Here is a 24,712-nt window from a genome sequence, read left to right as displayed (position 1 = left end):
GATGGGACTCGAACCCCAATCCAAATAAAACTGTTTTGTGTGTTTCATTTTCACTTCATTTACATGTGGTAATACACGGAAATGTGTATAAAATGTATATATCTTCTATTCGTCACCAATGTATAAAGATGGATTCGAACCCCAAACTCCAATCCTATATGATGGGTATGCTTTGGGTTCTCACTTCAACCGAATCGTTAATAAATGTAGGCATACGTGGAACTTAGTATGGAACGTAATGTCCTCTTCTTTAAGCCATTGATAAGATGAATTCGAACCCCGAACCACGAACTTGTTTTGTGAGTACGGTTGGGTCTCACTTCAGCCGTATATTCGATGATAATATTAAAATGTATGTATAAATACACGTCCTTTTTTTCTTCACCAACACATTAAATCCTTACTAGGAGGATTTGAACCCCAAACCACAAACTTGATATGTGTCTGTGATTGGATTCTAACCTGGACTGTGTTGAGATACCCAGGCGACAAATAAGTAGCGTTAGCGTCCTCCTCCCTGTCTATGTCCGGGTACAGGATCTGCCATGCGCCGTAGAAATCCGGAGGTTGGGTCTGAACTTTGACCTGTTGCTTCATCAAGGTGATGATGCCTTCGGAGCCGTTAAGGAATCTCATCCCATCTTCCTCTGAGATGTCCTATAAAGGACATGGAAAAGTATTATTGTTGTAGTCGATTCCATCACATGTTCTCAAAGACCATCACCAGTCAATTAAGGGTCTTCAGTCTCAAGTCAAATCACAAGCTCTCCCAATGAACTGTGATTTATTATCCTATTTGCTTGTAACCATGGACTTGTGGAAAGACTTGTGATTTATTTATGATCGGAGCAATCAAGAGTGTCCTATCGTCAGATGCCACTCTCATTGGCCTTTTATGGTTCACCGAATTTAACAATCTTTGTGGTTTGCGAAGCTAAAATGTTTGTATAAAAAACTGTATTAAAATACAATTTTAATGACCATCACAAACAGGTAGTGTGTCTGAATCTCTAAATTGTGTTTAAGTTTTGGTATAGGCTTACTCTATTTGTATACCTATTTTAGAATAGGACAAGAAATAAAATCAATCAACCAAAAAATACTATTTTTCTACTCTAGTGTAAAAATATTGAAATGACAATTATAATGTTAAGCCTTTTCTTTCCAAATACAGCAGACTGGTGACTTTTATGCAATAACTTCTACATGGATAATCTACGTTGCAAGGACCATAGCAACGTCAGGGAACCAGACCAAGGTGCGTGTAGCCTCGTTGCTAAGCAACAGCCTCATCTTAAGACTTGGATATACTAGTTTTATCTCGCACATTAATCATCGATGGAGTCCTTAATAGCTCACCCCGCTCGTCGTTGTGAAGCCTTCGGGTTCGTCGTCTACGAGCATATCCCAATCCTGCGTGAGCATCGGCGAACAAGAGAAATAAAAAACCCTGTTATTCTGGAGACTTTTTGTTTTTATGATTAATGGCGGTTGGCATGGCGACCGCAATGCAACAAGAGAGGCAAGGAGGAGGAAATGAGGGTCGGGAAATGAGAGTTGTTCGAGGGTAAAAAAAAAAGGAAAATGTGGGAGGAATTTCCAACAGCTGCTGTTGATGATCATGGAAACGTGTTAAGGAGAACCTTGGAACCGCAAAAATTGAGTTAGAAAAGGCGGATGATCCGGTTTTAAAAATTCAGGACAGAGTGAACAAAATAGAGAGAAAATGTCTGCTAGGAGGAAGACTAAAATTGCTCAACCAACCATCATGACATATTCTAGTGAGTTTTTCTTCTGATTATGCGTGCACCGATTCCGGCTTTCTTGGTTGGGGGAGACAGAATATGCAATTCGATAATTGTTAAAGTAACTTTCACTGTTATTCCTTTGATTTGTATTATAAATATGTACACGTGTCTATGATATACATTAATTATTACCTCCACCAATGACGTATATATGTTTTCATCGGATTTGGTTAGTTGTTGGTTGCTTGGTTAGTTTATCTGTTAACAAGATAACTCAAAAAGTTATAGACAGATTTTTAGGGGCGGTCCTTGGTACAAGTACAAATCGATTCGAAGTGAACCGGATCTGGGTCTGGATCTAGGATTTTTTTAAAAAGGATTCTCCACCATTTATGTGAGTATTACTTTTGGGTGTACTGACAATATGGCGGGGAACTGTTTAGCCTTGGCGGAGGTTTGCGCTCTCTGAGTGCTTTCTAGTTCATATTTGAATGAATTTCTTGAACCCTTGCAACGGGAAAACCACCACTTTCCCATTCTCTCCAAAGAGTAAAAATTCACTCCGTCCAACTGGAACTAGAGCCAAGACGATTTAGATTTAAATTCACTCAGTGGGAAAGATTCAGTTTTCACTCGAGCTCCAACTGAGTGATATCCTGCACCAAATTACTTCCTTCTAGAATTAGAGTGACTTTCTTTTTTAAATCGTCTTGTCCCCAAGTTTCGCTCTTTGGAATTAAGAGTTCTCTCAAACCGACCGGGCAATGATCTTTCATGATGAACTATAATCGTTCTTAATAATCATTTCTAATTTATTATGCAAAAAAAATTGCAAAAAAGACTGCGACGGGCCTGATTACACGTCCAACTTGCTCCCCCCCCCCAAAAAAAATAATAATTTAAACAAAATCTTGAGTTTATTCACACAAGCGAGGGGCACAATATTTCGTGTTTATGCATAAATTGTTATCCATCACGCGTATATGATTTAATGTGTTCTTTTTCACGCTCAATTCTATGCATGCACACATCAGGAAACATTCATTATTGGATGCATGCTGACAAAAAGCGGGGAAAAAGTTCAACTTGAGTTCAACAACGGTAAGTTCGTTGAACATTGCTTTTGTTAAGATTAAATCAACTTTTCAGAATGCGAATTTAGCTCATTCTTCCCTTTGGGGAAGGGGGTCCATTACTATTTTTTTAAATAAAATTCTGATTTTCTAAAACTACAAATTTCGAAGCATTTTTGCGACATAAATTGTGTCGCAAAGCTATTTTGTAAAGTTAGACGAAGTGAAAGCAATTTTATTTTTGAGAATAATTTCATGATAAAACAATCATATGCACTTTGGACTCTTACGAAATCTGGTCTTTTGTACGTTATAAGGACTCTAATCCTCACACGTGACCGTTACTTTCCTTATTTTTTTTACATACGCATGCGCAATACTACCGATGAGTCTGTATTTCATAGAGTCATAATTTCACACTACACCATATCAGTTTTCTTTATTAATTGTTTTTTATTAAATAACTCAAGAATGTATTACTTTCCAATCCATACCGTTTTAGGGAAACGTTCACTTCATAGGTTCAGGTTGTTCCTGTGATGGAAAATTACCGTCATAGCAACAGCCCATATCTTGAACGAAAATGCTGTCGCCCTTTAACCGAGTCATCATATAAACTGACAAATGGGAGGAAATGTTTCCTATAATATCGCGTGCTCAAAAACATTGCGTGTCGTGCGTCACGATGACGTGCGTCGCATAGGCGATAGCATTTGCCGGAAACAGAGAAAATGAGAGATAATGAGTGATGGTTGGCTAGACCGATTACCAACAACCAATTTTTATCAGGTTGCGTCATCCGAGCGAAGGAAATTGCAAGCCGGGAATATTTTTTTCGGGTCAAGAATGATCGAGCTACTTGTTTTCTTCCTTTCTTTCTCGCTTTTCAAAACATGAAGTCTTATGTACATTTTTGCGATGAACGATGAACAAGCCATTTAAAAAAGAAAAAGCTAAATTTGAGTCCTTCGGTTGCTGAACAAATGCCAGCATCTGGATCATGCGATGACAGGTCCTCGATATAGTGATTTGTATTGCTTTTGTTTTCCCAATGCCCATCTTGAATGTGATGTATATTTTTTTATGTGGTATGAATAAATAATAATATTAACAAAGAACAAAATCTTGATGAACGTCCTTTAAATCCTCTAAACTTTGCCCAGCAATGGTACGAGCGCTATATGCAGGTCATTTTCTTTGTCGGCTTAAGACTTCAATCCGACTCCTTGAAAATGCGGGTTCGCAATAGTTTTGAATTGTAAATTCAATGCCTTATAATGGAGTGATGATGGAGTGTAAAGTCGGAGACGAGTCCGCGGATTTGAAAAAGTCCCATAGACTAATCAAGTCGCGTCAATCAGAAAGCATTAAAAAGGTGTCGCCAAGCTTGTGAACTATTAAAATTTTAGTAGCAAGTGAATTTAGTTAATAAAACCCTATCCGGTTCGTCAGTGACTGCGTCATGGACGCGAACGCACCACAATTACTAGCTAAACACACCACTTTGCACCACTTCCGGTTCCACTGGTTCCAATGCTACGTCATTTGCAGTGGGCGTGGTTTAATCTAATCTGAATTAAGTGACGTCAAACCTACGAAATGGATTGGTCGAAGGAACAACGAGTGCGCGTGTACGATCTGTGCGCATGCGTGGAACTAGCTCGGTAACGGCTTCTAATTGCGGGCCCCTGATATAGACATGAATGTATAGACAGAATCAATTATTCCCAACATAAAACAGAGAAAGCGAGACATAGACACATGTCGTGGTTATCACATCAAGTCCGGCGAACTAATGGGAATATCTCCCCTACAGAACTAGGCCGAGCGGAAGTGTTTTGCAGGAAAAGCATTTCCCCAACCTCGCTCTTAGTACAGATTAAAGCAATCCCTGGGCCTGCATTCGAACATCACATCGTAGCTATATGAAACGTATAGTAGAGGTAAACTCTGTCACAAAAACTTTAACAAAAAATCTTCCAGGGTTGTAAAAAGGATCTAATGACTACTAGAGGGGCGGGGAAAAAAAGAAACGTCAGTGAAACTAACAGTGAAACACCATCTTCAACATCAATTGTGGCTAATGCATTGCCCTCAGAAAAATGGAAATAACCTGTGGTTGAGGACAAACACATGTAATGGGAAATAGAGCACTACAAAACAACTGCATGAAAAGGCTGAACTGGAGGGGGGGGGTTAACACAAAAAATGCATGCGTTATAGGCCTACATAACATTGCCTATAAGCAGGCCTATAAGCAGTTGTACATGGTACTGCGCATGTCATCATTCACAAGTATACCAAACATTAATACAAACGAAAGCTGATCAACTCTTACATGAACTAGTATTACACCAAAGTATGTAAAAGCTAATCGTCATGACAGTCTGAAACTGCCATCGTGCTGAATTTCGGAACAGCACTATAAAGACCACTGAAGCGTGCATGCGCACTGCGTGAAAACAAAGTCAGCACAGTGCCACCGAGCCCACAAACCCAAAACAAAGAATTTGTCACTGACGAGTAATCTTACCTGCGTTGTAATAATCCATTGATATTTTCCCACTGCCATACCAAAACGGGCAGCCTTTGTAAACCAAACAAAATGCATGAGTTAATGGTTTTATAAATCAACTTTGGGACGACATCATTTTCATCATTATATACGGTATATGGTGATTGTAAAATTTGAATGTCGAGCGCCTTATTTCTTGTCCAAGAATGTCAATTATTCCATTCATTAACCCAGTCTATCCCACTCACCCACCCATTAAACGTACCCCGCCATCCATTAGCCCCATTCCCACTCACTCCCATTAGCCCCACCCACCCACACAGGAAATTTGCCTGCAAACGGGGACCCTCTATTGTCCCCTTTTTCTTAACTTCAACTTTTTAGGAAGACCTCGAGTGTTTTGTACACTATCGCAAAATTGGGGACCTTCGGGAATTGGGGACCTTATTTTCCTCTATATTGCTCAACGTCCCCTATTGAATGCAGGAACGTAAGCAAACTCATCCGCCCCACCCACGCATTTACTCCAAACCATCCATCCAACACACGCATCCCCTTCATCTACCAGTCCCATCCTCCTGTCCACTCACCCACTGACCCCACTCACCCATTACACACTTTAATATCTAACTTCCCCCCACACACAAGTGAACCCACCAACCAGTCTCACCAAAGGCCTCTGTCGTGCGTAACCAGCTTCATGGCCTGCGCACGATCGAACAAGGTAGCCATGTTCCTGATGACCGATCGTCCTTCATCCATAATTAATACGCCCTAATATAGCCATCACCCACCCACCTACCCAACATCACTCACCCAGCCAACAACCTCGTGTGCACGCAACAACTTCATGTGCACCAAACCCAAGGTTTCCTCTCGCCTGCGCACTCAGCTTCGTACCGCAATGTGCCGGATCACGGAAGGCAATCATAGTGTCTGATGTCCGAATCCTTCACCCAACACCAACAAAACCACCAACCCAAAACCAAGCCACCCAACACCCAGCGATCCATCAACCCCAAGGCGCCCTCTCGCCTGCCTAATACGTCACCCTCCATCTACCCCGCTACCCATCCACCAACCAACCACTAACCCGAGGTCCTCAAAAAAAACGCGAGGTGCTCCAACCAACCCAAGGTGCACCCAAGGAAGCCCGAGGCGCCCTCTCACCTATACCTAATGAGCTTCATGCTCCGTGTCCTATCACAGAAGGTTATCATGTGCCGGATGTCTGAATCCTTCATCCTCCACCTACCCCGCCACCCAGCCACCCACCAACCAAAGGTACACCTTACAACCCTAGGTGACCCATCAACCCAAGTTTCACCCATCCATAGAACTAGGACCCAACCGAAAGGCGCCCTCTCACCTGTCTAATCAGCTTCATACTCTGTGTCCGATCACAGAAGGCAATCATGTGCTTTACATCCGAGTCCTTCGCCTTGTGTAGGATATTAATGATACCCAACGCTCCGCCTGAAGGCTCCGAGGCATCCACGCGATATAGAGTCACCTCCAGGGGCTTACGTTCCTCCGACTGCGCAGCTAGATGCAAAAACTGCTGCACGTTCTTATAAGCTAAGGCAGGGAATATATAGGGCAGACACAAAAACTCATTTATATGTTTAGCAGGTAAGCACTAAGAGAGCTGGTTTATATGTAAAAAAGGTTTGGGTATATATAGTTAGGATATACGCGGGGGAAATTGAATCTTGAGAAAGTATTAGGCGATGGTTTATTCTTCCGGTGAGGTCTGAATTTCATGCCAGGTATACGCATAAAAGGTAATTTGTACGACGAGTAGAGTTGAAGCAAAATACGATATTATAGGGTTACAGCTATAAGAGTTGAGGCTTTGCATGGTGGGGTATCGGTATCGTTTCGGTTTGCGGTAAATCCTACTTAAGGAGTAGCATCTCCAACTATCTTCAGTCTCCTGACGATGACTAGAGCAGGCTAGTCGAAACGTTGAGACCAAAGACAAGTTCGTTTAGAACTTACAGCAGGACTGTTCTTATCAGAACAAAAAACTACTTAGCAAAGTTGATAATAAGCAGACAAGTTCTTTTCAGAACTAATATCTTCTAAGCAGTAGTTATTACCACATGGTGTTACCTCAAACCGAAACGATAAGGGTTACAGCTAGTTTGTGGTAAAACATGTGCACATCTAAGGTGTGATAAATATAATGTTATTCATGTAAGACAGACTTGTTTTGATGTGACTGAAAAACAAACCAGCCATCTACCGTATGGAGCGTTTGCCAATGCACAACTCCGCAATCGTGTAAAATAATTGTAAATGTATCATTTCGTGGTAATCACGTTGATCGTATTTCTCTAGCTTAATCTTATTATTCTAGTGCAAGAAAAATCTGATTCTCTCATACTTACTATGAAAATCATTATAAAGCGGAGTGTACACTGATGCTGCTTGTAAAAATCCTCTCGACCCGCCCTCCAAAATGCAAGTAAACTAACATTGGATGACCAAACCACACCCACTCACTGTTTTAGATTGTTTGCCGATCTTACTATAACGTGTTAACGTTTGGGGGCGGGAACCAATATGTTCTCCGACCACTGTGGGTGGGGCTATATTCATAAAAGGCTCCCTGATTGGTTCGTGCGTTTTGTACCTACACAACCACTGCAGCTGATGGCTTTTAAATGTGAAACTATAAACGTAGCTGCAGTAAACATTAAATCGATGGGTTTTTTCAGTAATTATTAAAACATTCCCAAAGAAAGTTCTTTTTTTTTACCACTTTCCGAATCGTAGAATATACAGACTCCCTCCCAGCCGAGTTTCCACACCAGGTCCAGAGCGGCTTCGCTCAGGAAGAGTAGACTCGGTCTCACGTTGACTGTAAAACTGTTATGCTTCTCTGACGGGCACTCCTCGCCTGGCACAATCATGTGGGGCACATCGAAAGAGTTCGTCAACGACTGGAGGGCGAGACTAGTCTCGCAGCTTGTAGACGACACGATTGCGGTGATGCTTGTATTTAACATTGAACACGCTGATAAGAAAATATAAATTAAAAAAAATTAAGTTGACATTTTGAAAGAAATCCAATTTTACAATTGATTGGACTTAACACCGGCAATAATTCTGAGGATATCTCAGTGTGCAAAATCTCGTTCAATATAAATTTTGACAAGATCCTTCTTTTGAAGCATAAAGAATTGATCAGGTATAAATGATCTCCACATTTGGTCAGAATATTAAGACCTTTCGCTGTCACTGAGAAGTATGCATCCAATCGACCCGCCAATATCGCCCCTAAAGGAAATATTAAAAACGTAATGTAGACATTAATAAATCTAGAAATGCCAATAACTGTTCTAATGACAACCACGTTTTGACATCTCTATATGAACAGACTCCTTTAAAATAGTCCATTAATTCTCCCACCCGGTGACGTCACGCGTGACGTCACCGACGCGGGCGGTCAATCCCCTCATTTGACTTAGGATTCCACGATTGATTAAAAACGAGGTGATGGGCAAAATGAGACACGAGAGAAGAACTTTCTCCAATGTGCCGCAGGAAACACATGCTATACGGACTGCCGGGGCTTAGTTTTATTTGCTGGTGGTGTTTAGTTCTCTGGTCCGGGTTAATATCGATGACTCTGGTCCGTATTCCTGGGGGCGATGCTTCGTAGGTTACGGGTAGACCTGTGCGGGAATTAACGCTTTAATGCTCCGGGTATCAACACGGCGTGCGGTGTACTTTGATGAAATTTACACAGATTTCAAAATATTGTATTGTTCTGAATACATACAGAATTTCGCAGTCCTAAGGTAGAAATAGCGTGAGCCAAAACATTTCTGCGATTAGCTCTCCATTTTTTTTTCATCAAAAGAGCTTAAAACTGACCAAAAAAGACATTTTGCCAAATTAAAATGCTTCCACGGAGCAATGACTGCAGAAGCTTTGCTCTTTTGCGTTAAAAACAGGTTCAGTTTTTCGAAATGCAATGTATGAATTTTACAGGCCATCGTAGTATCTACTACAATTTCATGTTAAATGTGGTGTGTCCTTATGAAATTTACAGGCCATCGTACATTTTCTTGTCATGTATTTGTAAAAATTTGTTCCCGATGGTACACTGTGTTTGAAAAAATATCATAAAACTGTGTTTGAATAGTTGTCTAGACGGCAAGTTTCCCTTGTTATTAATGACAGTCATTTTGCTATGATAGTCACACGTGTACAAACAACTAAGGTGGGCTGTACCAAAACCTATACCCTGAGGTGTCAGGTGCTTGCAAACCAAGGTCTTGTGCTTTTTGTCATGGAATGATTATACACGACAGTCATGCTGATAATATGACAGCCACACGTGGACCAATAAATTGAGGTGTATGGTTAGACACCTAACCACTCTACCCAAGGGCTTACAGGTGTCATCATAAAACCCATGTCTGCTTAGTCTCGTGGTTGAGACAGCTGGCACTTCACAGTGCTTCACTCGGCTCTTCAGTGGAATAGTCCACTGGAATCATGTTGTCATATGATATCATTATTATTACCAGTAGCTACGGTACTAACGCGCACTGTACAATTTACCCCTTTCAGGTTGGAGTGATCGTTTCCTCTTTCATAATTACTAATTTGGTTTTTAGTACTCACACGAATCTATGCCCACCGTTGTCAATCATTTACCTTATCAATGGCTTGCAATAGCGTTGTCAGCGAGTTAGTAATATACCTGTTCGTAATATACCAATTATTTGGTCTGTCACGAACATATAAACGTGTCGTGAATGTGACAGTGTTTTAATTAGCCCTTCCTGACAAAACACGGTGAATGGGTCATTCTATAAAAGCTGGATGCGCTCCCCAATACAGTCGTCCTCAAGAGTGAGTATATGAATAGCAAACGTAACATGTAACACATCTTGTTAAGTCATTCTTTATGATATTTGAATGGTAAATTACAAATATCAGAGGTAATGGAGACAGGAACAATGTCACACGTTGGACCCTAAAGCTGTAGCATCACCAATATGACTGAATTTAATAACACAAGTTATGTGAATACTGGGACAAATTGCAGAGTTTAACGGTTCAAATCTAGCTGCTTTCGATTTATAAACTTCATTTTGCCAATCAACATACACAAGTGGAGGCTGATAGTAAAAATTTAATGAGTCAAGGAAATCAAACTTCCCTAGTAGTAAGAATATATAGCCAAAAATGAAGGGTTAGTTTCCATACAAATGCATTCGAAAAAAAAAAGGATTCACTTCAGTAGTGGAGTACAGGTAAGTCATTAACATGCATCACAGCTATCAAGATATTTGGGTCTCGTTCATGACCCTTTAAAACAAAATCAGACGCCAATCCTCGGGAGACGGTGCAATCAATAATTGAGATACAAGAACCTGGGAAATGACCTTCCGGTCCACTGGTTCGGTGTTGCTGCGATTTTACCGCCCGATTAGCGCCGCAATTGACCCAGTTAAACGTCATTGAGATCTCTCGCTGGTATCCCTAGCGGGACCTTCATTGGTTCCGAGCGATCAATAGAAATGAAATAACTTATGCAATTAAGGGGCTGGAAGATAAACATTTATGGGATGGATGCGGTGCCGATATATAAAAACGGGATGAAGAAAAACGAAAGAGAAAAAGAACTAGAGATGCTTAAGAAACTACTGGCTACGACTATTGATCGCGTGTTTTAGCTTGGATGGTTGAGTGGATGAGCCAACAAACCGTATATCATACAGCTAGACGTTCCATAAACTTAGTCAAATTATTGAAGTATTATTTTATCCAACATAAAACATTTAAGGGGTTGCGATCTGCTTGATATCACATACCTTCAATACAAGACCAGATTAACTGTAAGGGAGACCTTGGTTTCAATCTTTGTCGAATCTCACCAACTATACTGTTTTAAACATCGGGAATGAGTAAGCTATCTTCTTCTAAAGAAGCTCAAATATCAACGATAAGAATTATTATAAAACGAATTTCATATAACACAAATATTCACTTGGGGAAAAACAAACGCCCATATTGACCCCACCAACATGCTGGGTACGTAGCTTGCAAAATTTCACAAGTTTACGAGCCCACTGTAATTCACTTTATTAAAAAAAAAGTTTATGGTAAAACAAAGAAGTTTAAGGTAAGCACCAGGCGAACTCTACTTCATGAAATCAATTAGAAGATGAATTTGAAAGCATTATTGAACCTTCGATGGAGGAGCAATATTGCAGTGAGACGTCAAAATCAGCTGTAAAGTGGATTCTGACATCGTCTTGTGAGGGTCCAATGACCGAAGAAGTATGTTGTCCAACCCCGATAAATAGGTTTAATAGGTATACCTAATATAATAGGTATTGGCATTATAGAGAACAACGCCGTGAACAATCAATGGATGAAGAGTGGAAATTACACTAGCCTGGCCTGCGTTTTTAAACTCAAACTGGCCTCATGACGTCACGGGGTAAAATGATGTACATGTTCGTTTACAATTACACTATGACCTTGGGTCAGCTGACTGGTAGCCATTACCAGGATTCATAGCGTCATAATCGCAGATTCAGTGGGACCAGTTTATTACAGGTATAAACTAAAAAGAAAGTGACATAACGAGAAAAAAATATTTTTAATAATTAAGTGGCTCGCTCCTTTTCATACACATCACATAGGGATAGAGTACATATTATGGACTAGTAGGCCTATCTATGAAAATCACCTTTTCTCGAGCTCAAAGCCAAAATTATCTATACAAAGATTTGAAAGGCCTCATCTTACTGGTTGATCGTAGTGGTATGGTTTTGATAACTCGGGTTTGCTCCATACTACTGCACTATGGATACAAGAGCTTGCTATGATGAATGATCTCGATTATGATAATCTTGATGGACACAAATTGATTACCACCCTTTCCTTCCAAACAGAATCTTGCATCGCTCAAGCCACTGCGCTGGCAGTTCACCTGCTTGTAAATTCAAAACCCACAAGCGCAGAGAAGGATCGTCCACAGAGACCGGCTGCGAATGTCGTTGAGCCGCTTGTCTCTAGTATTGACTCGGAAATCTCGAAGGAGAACTCAAGACTGAAAAATAACTTGTCCAATGGTTTGCTGAAGTATTCCCTTAAGATCTTAAGATCATACCTTCTGCGAATGTTTAGAATGCCTCGCTGTGGTATTTCCCACTAGTTAAAGTTGCCGAGCAAGACAAATTATATGCTGAACATTATTGCGCAAGGAAGTGGGCAACGTGCCAAAAGTGTCACATGCTTCGCTTGTGACTGGATTCCGACTATTACTTTCTTTGCAAAGTGTTCAATTTCGAAGGTTATTTCCATGATAACATAGAAAATCAACAACAAACAAATGGAGCTCCTGTTACAGATTTTAACATTTACACTATAAAAATAAAAACATCCAAGCCACAGTAATCCAGTCTCTTTAAAGTCCAATCATAGCACTTCCACTGGTGGATGGAGATGGCTCCGGAGCTGTCAAAAATTAACGCTTGAGTGGAGACTAACGCGAAAAAAGTCCGTAGTTCGCGGTGAATAAGTAACCCGTGGACTCGGATTCTTGCAGGGGGGTGTTGGTATGAGGAGACGGCAATAAAAGTGTAAAGTAATTCCAATTCGAATGGCTGAACGTAAAACTTAGACCAGTCAAGACAAGGAATGGTGAGTGTTTTGTTTTTGGTGGGAAATAAAAAATTATGTTAAAGAGAATATGGCCATGTCGGTGAGCAAATCTCTTTGAAAAAAAAATCGGCATTTGACAAAGATTTTCCTAGGATCGGTGGTTAAACCCTCTACTTTTGTTTTTGACTTTTTAAATTTCACAAGAATTGGAATTCGTACAATTTTTATTCCAAGTTCTGATCGTATTGTTTTTTCGATTGTGATATATATACTTATCAGAAGACGCTTCTTATCAAGATACGCTAGTAAGATTTCTGAAGACAGACACACAACAATAATTGGGAACGTTTGTTCTTCAAGGCAAAAACATGCACATTGCAATTCCATCTTACCGTTAAACACCGAATATGCCTATCAGAGGCACTGCAGGCGAATTGTGTCAAATTTGCAGTTGCAATTGTGGCCAAATTTTCCGGGACACTTATTGTTGTCATCGTTTCAATCATTATCGAACTTTTTTTTCCCTCCACGTATGGGGGGCACACCGGGGCCTGGGGTGAGGGTGGAGGAGGGGGTGGGGCAGTCCCCCTGAACGCAAATGATCAGTGAGCCCACATTTTTCACACTCGAAAAAGCCGGCCAGCTGTGTTTACACAAACTGACCCCAGCAGCCACATACCTGGCACCAATCCACTTAAAACCGACCCCACATTCAAATTTATGCCATAGCTAAAGAAAGAGAGACAATGACGGGTAAGCAAGGAGTCGATACCGTACAGCTTTAAGGTGTTTCCGGAACTTCGCAATAATCGATACCCGGATGCCGCGGATATATAACGATTTGTGTCACTGTATGTGATTATAATTTATAAGTGCGTCAATCACTGGTTGCCGGTACCGTTGGCCTTAGTCATAGTATCGATTAGCGATAATGCGAATGGCTTCATCACTTCAGCCGCTGCCTGGTATTTATGGTGGTGCATGCTAAACAGGGGAACTTTTTAGCGAGATACGTACGGGAATTAAGACGGTCTGTGGCTGAGTGGGACAAAAATAAATAGGACGACTTGAAAATGGGCGGAGACAGAACCAAATTATTTGGAGGGGAATTCGAAAACATGGAGCAGGACCTCATTTAACGCCAGGGGCGCTCTTTTCCTCTGTTGCTATTTCAAGAATCCGTACAAAGAAATACTTGTCTAAATTTCAATTTATCGGGAAGTGAGGGAGAGGGGCTGGGGTGGGGGAGGGGGGAGGAAATGGCTATCTGGCCGTCGTAAATTCGATAAGCAGGATCGGGGACCCCATTTAACGCGAGGTGGCGCTCTTTACCCCTGTTCTTATCTTCTATTGATATTTCACCAATTTGTACAAGGAAAAGAGATTGATAGTCGTCTATATACACTCCTCTTTTGGTAAAATAATTGAAATACAAAACTGCACTTGTTGGGGGTCATGCACCCCGTTGACCAACCCTTCCCGCCCCACCCCACCCTCCCCGGCCCTCTCTGCAGATCGGCCACTTGTTGGGCGATGCTGTTTAGTTTGTACAATTAATGAAAGGAAGGTACTCGACTAGATCGAGGTTCTTCCTTCTTTTGATAGTTCTCGCCAGAGAATCACCGAAGACTCGTCAGTGGAAGGGCTGCAGCGGCCCATTGTAAAAACACAACACCAAGTACTACTAATATCTAATGGGATCGTCCAAAAAAAGATACACGGGCAGGAATTTAATCATGAAAGAGATAAGTTCATGGCCTGGAGAACATCTTCAGTGGTCAAGCTGAGTCACGTTACATTTATTTTCCGGTTTACGTTTCACAAAATGTAACTCTCTCCCTTTGAGTATATTCTACTTGTCAAAGTAAACCCTTAATTGTTTGTGAGACCAAATCAATGCTTTGACCGAGTGGCCACTCTTGAATAGTAATTGTGTTTTTTTATTCAGAAAAAAAGCCTTACGCCCGTGAAACAGAAGACAACCTGGACAATTTAAGCAAAACTCCTATCCGAGTTTTCGTCAATACGCCGGTTTTGAATTACGTGTTGGACAATCGATTCCGGTATATTGTACTCGGAATTGAAAGAAAGAAGCAATATTGCATCCACACTTGAGGGGAGTGCAGGAAAAATGTGCCAGGGAGCTTTTAATTTCTTACCTCTACTGCATCAATTTTAAATTTCTATATTCAAAATCTCGTAGCTTTGCAAATTATTACGGTTATTTACAACCACTGTTATAATAGGCTTATTTTTTTCTGAAACACTTAACGATTTTTATCGCTGATGCCCACATTCTTTAAGCGCTAATTAAATATATTGTTACACCAGGTGTACTGGAAGTTAATCATGCATATTCATAACACCGCCTGAGGCCAAAAAGGGCTCCCTCTCGTGATCCTGCCGGAACCGTATATAGGGGGAGAAAATCGAACCCACGAGGCAACCTTTCTGCGTGCGCATACCGAATGCGCAGAGGACGCACACGTGCATTGATCGCTGATGGTGGTTAGGTACCCACAATGCTTTGCATCGGATATTATTTCCTTTACACAATTCTGTGAAGGAGATTAGCGGTCATAGGGCGATAAGAGAGAGGAACATTTTACTTAGGCCTGCTGCAAGACTGCTGTACATTAAAACACAACTTTGGGAATTAATAATTAATCGCATACATCATTACGTCACTAACCATAACTATAGTGATAGGTTTCCGGAATTGCGAAGGCGGTTGCAGGGATTTGCCGCGCATTAATTAACTAGCTACACAAGGCAATCGCCAACTTTCCACGAACGGCCTGATCTAATAGCGGTTCAGACGTTGCCTGATGAGTGCCAACACGCTTCTCAGCTATCGACACTGCATGGGATATCCATGCTTACAAATAGGACCAATTGCTTCTTTTTTTCCGGGGGATGGAATACGTGGAAACTCCCCCGGCACATCTGCTGGGAAATTGGGGCAAATTCGCTTGCGATCCGCACTCAAGCGAGAGCGGAGGAAGTGTAAAAGTTGTCCCTGTAATTGAATCTGGCTCCCAGCTGTGTTAGTATTACCCGCACGGGCCTTGGTAACCACTGCGCGTAATATACGCACACCGACAAAAACCGAGATGTGCTCATTTGTCACCGAAAGCGCGGGAAACATTTCCCGCCATTTCACTCAACAAACACACAAGCGGCGCGCATGATTAGGCCAAGCCATTGCAGGCGGGAAGGCATGGTGGACATAGTGGAGTTAAGTTGAGGCCGATGCCAGACCGTATGGATTGAGTTGTTTTAATTGGAGTTTATTTCATTACGGGCTGAGAACCGATCACCAGGGGAGTTTTATTGGAGTGATTTTGCGTTGGCGAGCCCACACCTTGGTGTACGTGCCGTGTCGTTTTACAGCTCCAAGCCATTTCTTTTTTCAATTTTGATTTTTTTTTCCCGATTTGACTTGTGAAACTACAAATTACGTTGAATCGATACCGAGTTTTATATTCCCATATTTAGTTCCATATAATCCTTCTTTTTTACATTATTTCAACCAAAAAAACCAAAACAATTGTATGTACGCATATCAAAATGATGTGTTCATTCATGTCTCCATTACAAAAGAGCTTTATAAGTTATGCATGGTACGCATGATCTTTGCCCAAGTGCCTTTTTGCCCAGCACTTAAACAATGAATGTTTAGTTAAACTATAGATCTACAACATGGCTGTGATCGTAGGTGTTTTGATTATACATTTCGACGTGGAAGTGTAAATTGCATTTAATTACAAAAACATATTGCACAATATCTCGATTGTTGAGGTAGAGCGAAGCTTGACACCTGAAACAACATACAACATAAATTCCTAATGATGAAAGACCAAAAACAAAAAATAGCGAACAAATTCATTGTACGTTTTATCAAATACTCGCGAATCCCCGTTTGTACGATGTTGTACAAGCGATTGGGCCTGTTCCTTGAAAAATGCCGTCGGAAGACGTTCCGATTTTTGAGTAAAACAGCCTTAAAAGCACGTTCGTTTTCAGGCTCTAAGTTGCAACTAACCGTACATGTTGACAATCGAGAGTTTCACTTCACATTTCCTAATGTCCCTACCAAAAGACACGCGCCCTTATTCAATAAGTTCCAACGAATAACCAATTATAATTAATCATCTAAATGGAATTATATCGATTGCAATAAAAACATGCTGCAATAATCCCATATAATCATTATTGCGCCATTCTACTATACACACGCGTACGTTTCTTCCCGACTTGCCTGCACATTTTGAAGCACGGGCGCATTATGCAGTGATTTCTGAGAATATCAAACAATCAGCATTCATAATAAACTAAAGGGAAACATTCATGAAATATTTGATTTCGCAATGGGGGAGTCCATTTTGCTGGGAGCGATGCGTCGACGCGCCCATGAAGCGGGGAAGTCATTATCAGGCGCACGAATATCCGAGTAATTATTCCCATAGCCCGGAGCGCGGAAGGATACGCCAGCGCGCGCTTGGTGATGTGCCTTTTAACAGATCGTTCTAGGACAATACGGAGTTAGGGAGTTGGGGTTTGTTTTAAATTCCATTTGCTTGTTGACTTTGGTCCATGTTTGGCGGGTTCATGTTTTGAGAGTCTGATATCGCTTCATCGTGATGTTATGAAAAAAAGAGGAAACGTCTGGCCAATTACTGAAGTTCACCCGTCAGAGAGAGTGCAAAAATAAATAATTGGCCCGTTTTTATAATTTAATGACTGAATCATCTAAGTCTGGCAAGAACCCCCCAAAAAGCAAAATCGATACTGCTTGTGGCATTTTTCGGTCTATGCCGGCTTAGGACACATCATGTCGCTTATTTGCTGCCCACAATGGAGCGTGGTCATGCAAATTATCAGACAGTTTTATCTTTATGCAGTAAACAATACATTGACTCAGTTCAAAGGCAGCGTTATAGATCATTGCACTCAACAAAATTCTATACGTTGTAATTCGTGACATTTAGGGCTCCTATGCTTTGTATCGTAATTCAATAACTTCGAAAAATATAAGCAGATATTTATTCCGCTAATTTATGAAAACCGTGAACTTAATTCACGCAATTTATTTTCTCAGGCTGAATTGATTCTTACATCAATATTTGTATTAGTCCAATGATTAATGAAACGTGGCCAATTTTGTAACTATTTGTGTTGAAAGTGCCCACACTCGATGATAATGGTATTTCTTTTCATGCTCACAAAAAAATCCCTCCGAATAAAATATATATAAGGCAAAAAATGTTGCATAATGCGTCTTGTTGTTGACTCAGTATAAGAGCACTTTTGCTAATCGCTCCACGGTGGTAGTAGAAGTAAACCTAATGGACGAATTAATCAATGTCGTATCATGGTAGCTTGACTCTACTTTAGTGAGGGTACGCTGGAAACTAAAAAATGCTATGTTATAATAAATTATTAGAAGCAAATTTGACACATAATGTACCACAAAACAATGACATGAATATGTAACAACGTCTAGGCTCCTCGCTGAAGCTGTAAAATTTGAGTACTTGCGTAAGTGTGTAGTTGTTTAATAGTCAGTAGACCTGTAAATGGATCTGGTAACTTCAGTTTCAGGTTGTACAGTACTGTTAAATCAAATTCCAGGGGGTTCTTTTGGTAGATACGTCTGGGATTACGACCGTGTGAATGCGACTGACCAATCACAGTTGCTCTTTCATGTGATATCGATCTTACCAAAAATTCTGGGTTTAGTTCCGCGAGTTGCCATAGCGTATCCTACATGTTCGTTATCCGAGCACATTTTTTTCAAAGGACGCGGGGACGCCAAATTTTTAGCTATAACGATGTGGTACAATGTAGTTATTTTTAACAGCAGTTTGTCACAATGCTGGAACCTATGGTTAAGGTGTCCCTTGCGTTTGTGTGATCACGTGGTGGGATACGAGTTAGTGGTTTATGTTAAGTTAATCCATTTATTTTTCAGAAGTCGGGAATAATAGCAGCGTCAGAACATGAGAAAACATGTTTAATATAATAAAGATAGAATGATTATAATTTGGTATTTGGGTTAAACGGACTGTCACATACATTCAATTGACTAACCATGTAAATTGCTATTTAAATTCTAGAAAGGCAGACTACTCATAACCCCTCAATTTCAATAAATGGAGATTCCTCCAAATTTAAAAAACACGCAATTTTGCAAACAACGTTGTTCCAGGTCAATTTTGTGCCGACCACAATCTCCAAGAAACTAGCAAATTTATTAATTCAATTTGATGCAGGGCATTGGCGGGGCCACTCGGTGCGTCTTCACCCGATATCATTAGCGGAACCGGACCGCCAAACTGATCGGGTCCCGAGGCCACAAAACACCGATGATCTTGAGACACCGCTCTGATGTCCTTAAGACAAAAACAAAATCTTCCCCGGACTCCGAGGATTAAATTTCGTGAAATAAATCATTATCCCGGAGCAAATGACCTTATCAGAGAAACAATTTGATTGTGTAAATGGTGGGCGACCAGAGCTTTATTTTTTGTATATACAGGTTTCTTAAAGGCCTTGAGAAAAAGCAATTTCTAGGAGTAAAATGTCATTATGTACAAAGTTCTTCATTTATATCAAAAATATACACATTTTGTGTGGATGTTATTCTATACGGATATTTGTCCCGTTTCATTTGTGTAATTAGAGTGTCAAGCCAATTGCGCAATAGTTTGTAAGATCTATGTAAAAAAAAATACTCAATGTTGTGTTGCTTGTTATAGAGTTTTTTTCTTTGACAAAAAAAGTTAATAATGTAGAAACTGTGCCTATACCTTTTGGCCTGATTGTTTTGCGACTTTTTTCGTGCAATGTTAATTGGAGAATTTCATCGCAGCAACTGAACATAATTTTTTTTTTATTCTAAATATGAAAGCAATGCAAATAACTTAGCAAGCCAGGAAAGAGAACATTGGATTACCTCAGATATCGGGTGTTTTTTAGCAATATATTTCGTGTAGTCATTAATTAGGAATGATTCCAAATTGGGACAAGAGTCGAAGATGGGCCATTTTTCAAAGTAAGTAATTTGGCTGGCCTACCTGCTTTAACGGCTGCGAAGGGATCAGTGGAGGCTATCCTGGCCACGGTATAATCCAATCGGGACGAGGGTAGGATATTTTCATTCTGGTTCAGGTGTTGAAAGGAGAGGCGAACCATCTCATCCTCGTCGGGCGACGGCTGTTCTAAGATTACACCTAGGGAAAAAAACAAAATTCTCGTTATAAAGTGACTACTTGTTAAAAGGACTAAATGATAATACTGATAGCTTGTTTGTTTGAGTCATGAAATAGTCAACGGCCATCTCATCTTCGTCTAGCGACCGCTGTTCTATCATTAGGCTACACTTGAACATGATACTCATTAGGAACATTACTTCTTAAACGGACTAATTACAATAAGGAGTGTGTTGGATTTCAGTCATGAAATAGTCAGTTATCATATCATCTTCATCGGGCGACGGCTGTTCTAGTGCACCTTGGGGGAAGAACTTTAGTTCTTCAAGGAAATAAACAGGTGTGTTATGTGTTAGTCATGAAAGAGTCAATAATGATTTTGTTTCCTTTGCCCATTTTAAATGACATACATCTATGTGCTTTGGCTTCATCCAGTGGCGTATCTAGCGGAGGAGCAAGGAATTTGTCCCCACTTTATCATGTCAAAACATTTCGTAATTTTACTTCACAGCACCTTCCTTTCTCACTCGGTTCTAGCGTCCCTGCCACTTTTTTAGATACTTTATCAACTTAAAAAAAAAAAAAAAGCAGTTTCGTCCACCACCTTCAACCAAAATCTAGAAATGCTGCTGGCACCATCCCATACCTACATTTGTTAAAATGTATTGTCACCGTTGCTAAAAATATTTACTACAAATTGAAATAAATTTAGGTACAGGTGAAAGCCATCAGACCATTTGTATAGGCTGCCCCAAATTTTGAGGCCATCCCTGATATAATATTAGAAGCTGATCCCTCGATATACTTATGGTCCCTAGCGGGATTTGAACCATGGTCGACAAAGCGGGGGAAAATGGAAGGACAAAAAAGGCCAGAAAAATGACTAAGAAAAGGCAAGCTTGACTGTACAATGAGCCAGTCCCACACAACCACACCATATACTATGTTGTAAAAATTAATATTGGGATAAAAAGAGAATTCGACTGGAGCGGGATTTGAACCTTCGACCTCCGAAAGTTACATACCCTTGCTCAACCCAGTATTTATTGAAACTAGAAATAGATTGATTCAAGTTCGTTAATTCCCAATGAACCGTGCACTGAATGCAGGTCCCGGCCCAATGCACAAGCAAAAGCACCCCGAGAATTAAAATAAAATATCTGGCATTTTCTGACAGCATCATAATCTTGTAACGGCACGGATTACCGTACACTTCGGCAGTCCGCGCGTTTGCTTTGTGCACTCCACATAATCTATTTATCGGGAATATCAATGGCGGATTAGTCCAGAGAATTCCCATGGTGCTCCTGACATTATTTACTCAGGAAAAGCCAAATACTTACACATACACCACGGAGTGAATAAAATGAAATGGTTATTGGGTTATTCCAGTTTCCTTATTGAGAAATATTGGGCATATTTTGCATGGTCGAATAGATCCTATGCATCTGACGTCACATCTGAGGGTAGGTCTTTGTTCCTAGGTGATACGCATGAGTAGACACATTGTACTTTCAATTAATTTAAAGGGAATATACAACATTTGCAAACATCGAAAAAACAAAATACCAAAGTTTTACGAAATACCGTACTAGGATGTTGGCAAATGGCGGTCTTAAGCATCTTGTAAAATTATGGCACCTGGTGTGAAGTCATTTTCAAGAAAAGTGGTATTTTATTGTTAATTTCCAACGGTGGTCGGCCGACCACCGTTGGAAAAATCTAACTATTTTTCAACTACTGCTCCAAATTTACCATTTTTTTCAGTCCACATTTTGTTTGCTATCGGTTACATGTTCATGAATGGGTGCAGGCCAGCTAGACTGGTTCCATTACCTTACAGTTTTCCGGCATCTATAAATGGATCCATATCATCTTAAGTGGAGTCAGGGAACCAGACTACTTGAACATTTTAGTTTTTCTTGGTTTTTCCAGCATTTTTTAACACAAATCTTCAAACATGTCAGTGTAACAATATTTGATCTATTATACTAACCCCTCAAATAGTTCATTACTGAAAATTACAGCAAAAGCCAATGATGTACATTCCCTTTAAATAACAGAAACTTCCCTCAGTGAGGGCACACCGTGCAAGGGTCTATTGAAAGAGAGGCTGTGTATTCAATTTTCGATTACTGGAATGGCTTATTACGTAATTGACCTATCGCCGTTCGCGAGTTAGCCACGCCCCTTAAACAACCCTTTGAAATTGTGTACGTTAAGTTTTGTTTGTCTCATATTTTGCGCGTTCCGCGTATATCATGTAATTGGACAATGTTTCACAAGCGACAGGTCAATTGCTTGCAAGTGTTCATATTATCGAGGCCTGCCAAATTCTGGTTCCTGCAAGTTTTAAACCAATTTAATTAATTATGGACATAAACTACAGGGTGAATCAAAATGAAAGTGACCGAGTTAGAAAAAAACAATATTGAGAATGTATGTGGTTTGCTCAATTTAATAAAAAAAATAACAGTGGATTAAAGGTACATGTTCTAAACTTGTATTAGTAGTAACTGTGAAGATTTCACGTAATTGCATACCCTATTCACACGATGTTTCTATTTTAATAGAAATACATGTACATGTACCACACAATTCTGCTGGCCACAACTGATCATTTACCGATACGCATTGATGAATACCATGTCAAAACAATAAACACAGGAAAACAGACAACAACAAGGATCTTGCAAAGGAAAACAGACAAAAATCAACATTCTCATTTCAGAATAAGACTCGATTTATTCCTCAAATACAAAACACAAAATCTGACAGTACAAATAAAGTTTCAGTCTTGACTCATATAAAATTTGCTTGTTGAACTTGAATGCCTGTGTGTAATCTCTGGTTCTCACTGGACAGTGATATCTGGTTCTGTCCATGGACAGCTTTTAAAATTGGTTCTTTTTGTAAAACATAACTTCTGATAGCAACGATCGATTTCAGTATTTTTTTTCCAGATGAGTGGAAGAACAGGCTCGTTAAATACGTGCTTCATTGGTGTATTGAATTTAATTGGGAAAAAAATAGTGTATCCCCGTCATTTTGTTTTTGACTCACCTAAAAGTTTTCGCATGTTATCCAACATTCAAAAGGGCACAATACACCCTTTTCCTTACATCATTTTGCCGCCATTCAAATGACACTGATTAATTAATTTTCGGAAACACGACTAGTGACGTGATGATATCCAATTCAAACACGTCACTTTTATCCTCAGCTTAATCTCACTACCAAATAACCCCCGCATTATGATTTCCAATCCACGTTCAGGCCGCCCATTTCCGGCTCGAATTTTTTTCCACAAAGAATTGCTTTAATTTCTCCGCCACGATTTACGACCAAAGACCAAATGAGTAATGAATAGCGCTCTTCCGCGCTCACGTTCCAGCAAAAGGTGTAAAGAATGCATTCGATTTTAGGCGGGATTTCAGACGCGCTGGGGCGACTAGTCTCACTCTCAAGCTGTTCAAGGTCCACCAATAGAGGAAACAAGCAGATGTGGATAACATACACTGTATTCATTGTGGCACCAGATTCTGTCGGGTAATTTTTCACACGATACTACTACTACTACTAAGGGCAAGGCTGCACAAGCAACGAGTATCTTTCCCATGAAGCCACGTGTCTTATTGGATCGATGACGTCATCAAGGATTTAGGCACACATCTCAAGTCTGCTTTAGCACCTTTATCACAAGTCAGATTTTGTGTACAATAAGGGGTAGAGATGTTACAGCATTTTTCCTATTTTTTTTCAGAATTTTCCTAAAAAAGTGAACAAGCTGTTTGGGTACCGTACAAGGAACATCCCCTTTCCCCTTCACGTACATGTCCATATAACCGAACAGGTAACCATCATGATATCTTTGATAGAAGTGTGTGGTGTAACAGTAATTTGGAGTGTTTCTATGATTGCACCGGGTTGACAATCTTGAGCAGAGATCAAGTGGTTGCCATCAGTGAAACTGAACTGCCGACTAATTCAAAATGGAACCAAACGGAATGATGGAACACTCGTATATCGTATGGATTTATGGCAGCAATCGCCTTTCGGTAGCTGGTAAACATAGTAATCTTAGTTAGGCACATGCTCCATCGTTTATTCGAGTACCAGCGAAGGACACTATGATCAATCCTTTAATCGTTGTTACGGCAAAGCGTGACCAGCTTTTTGTATAACTAATTGAAACTAGATAGCAGAAAATTATGCTTAGCAATTTTAAGCACATTAGCTGTGAACCAATCGTAAGCAATATGCATTGCATGATATTTGGGTGGTTTTTTTTTGCTAAACAGTTAATTTCGTGATATACTTTTGTAAGCAGAAAATTGGCCCCCGGAGGGAACTGTCTCCGGTCTTCCGATAATAATTAATTCAGATTTTCTTTCTTTTTTAATTTTAAAGGTTTCAGACGTCTAGGAGCTGTAGCAATCTCCGCCTGTCATGGGCGGGCAGATGTGGGCTCAGGAATCCAATTAAGAATGTGTATTGCTATGTCAGGTTGTGTCACGCACAGCC

The 24,712-nt window shown here is 40.3% G+C and overlaps 1 protein-coding gene across 6 annotated transcripts in view; it reads right to left on the bottom strand.

The window, feature by feature from the left end:
- The window catches only part of LOC119726277 (glutamate receptor ionotropic, kainate 2-like), a 57,302-nt gene that overhangs the window by 8,675 nt on the left and 23,915 nt on the right, over positions 1 to 24,712 (bottom strand). For 5 of the 6 annotated variants that reach the window (XM_038197913.1, XM_038197915.1, XM_038197914.1 and 2 more), the window contains exons 2-7: positions 20,054 to 20,209; positions 8,101 to 8,358; positions 6,706 to 6,914; positions 5,355 to 5,408; positions 1,360 to 1,413; positions 463 to 657 (exon numbers count right to left, since the gene is read on the bottom strand). In XM_038197913.1, the coding sequence (XP_038053841.1) occupies positions 463 to 657; positions 1,360 to 1,413; positions 5,355 to 5,408; positions 6,706 to 6,914; positions 8,101 to 8,358; positions 20,054 to 20,209 (926 nt within the window). The remainder of the gene's footprint in view (positions 1 to 462; positions 658 to 1,359; positions 1,414 to 5,354; positions 5,409 to 6,705; positions 6,915 to 8,100; positions 8,359 to 20,053; positions 20,210 to 24,712) is intronic. The other variant, XM_038197918.1, reaches the window with a different exon arrangement.

This window comes from Patiria miniata, unplaced genomic scaffold, assembly GCF_015706575.1.
Source record: "Patiria miniata isolate m_02_andy unplaced genomic scaffold, ASM1570657v1 HiC_scaffold_2, whole genome shotgun sequence".
NCBI classification, from domain to species: domain Eukaryota; kingdom Metazoa; phylum Echinodermata; class Asteroidea; order Valvatida; family Asterinidae; genus Patiria; species Patiria miniata.
This window is presented reverse-complemented; position numbering and strand designations above follow the sequence as displayed.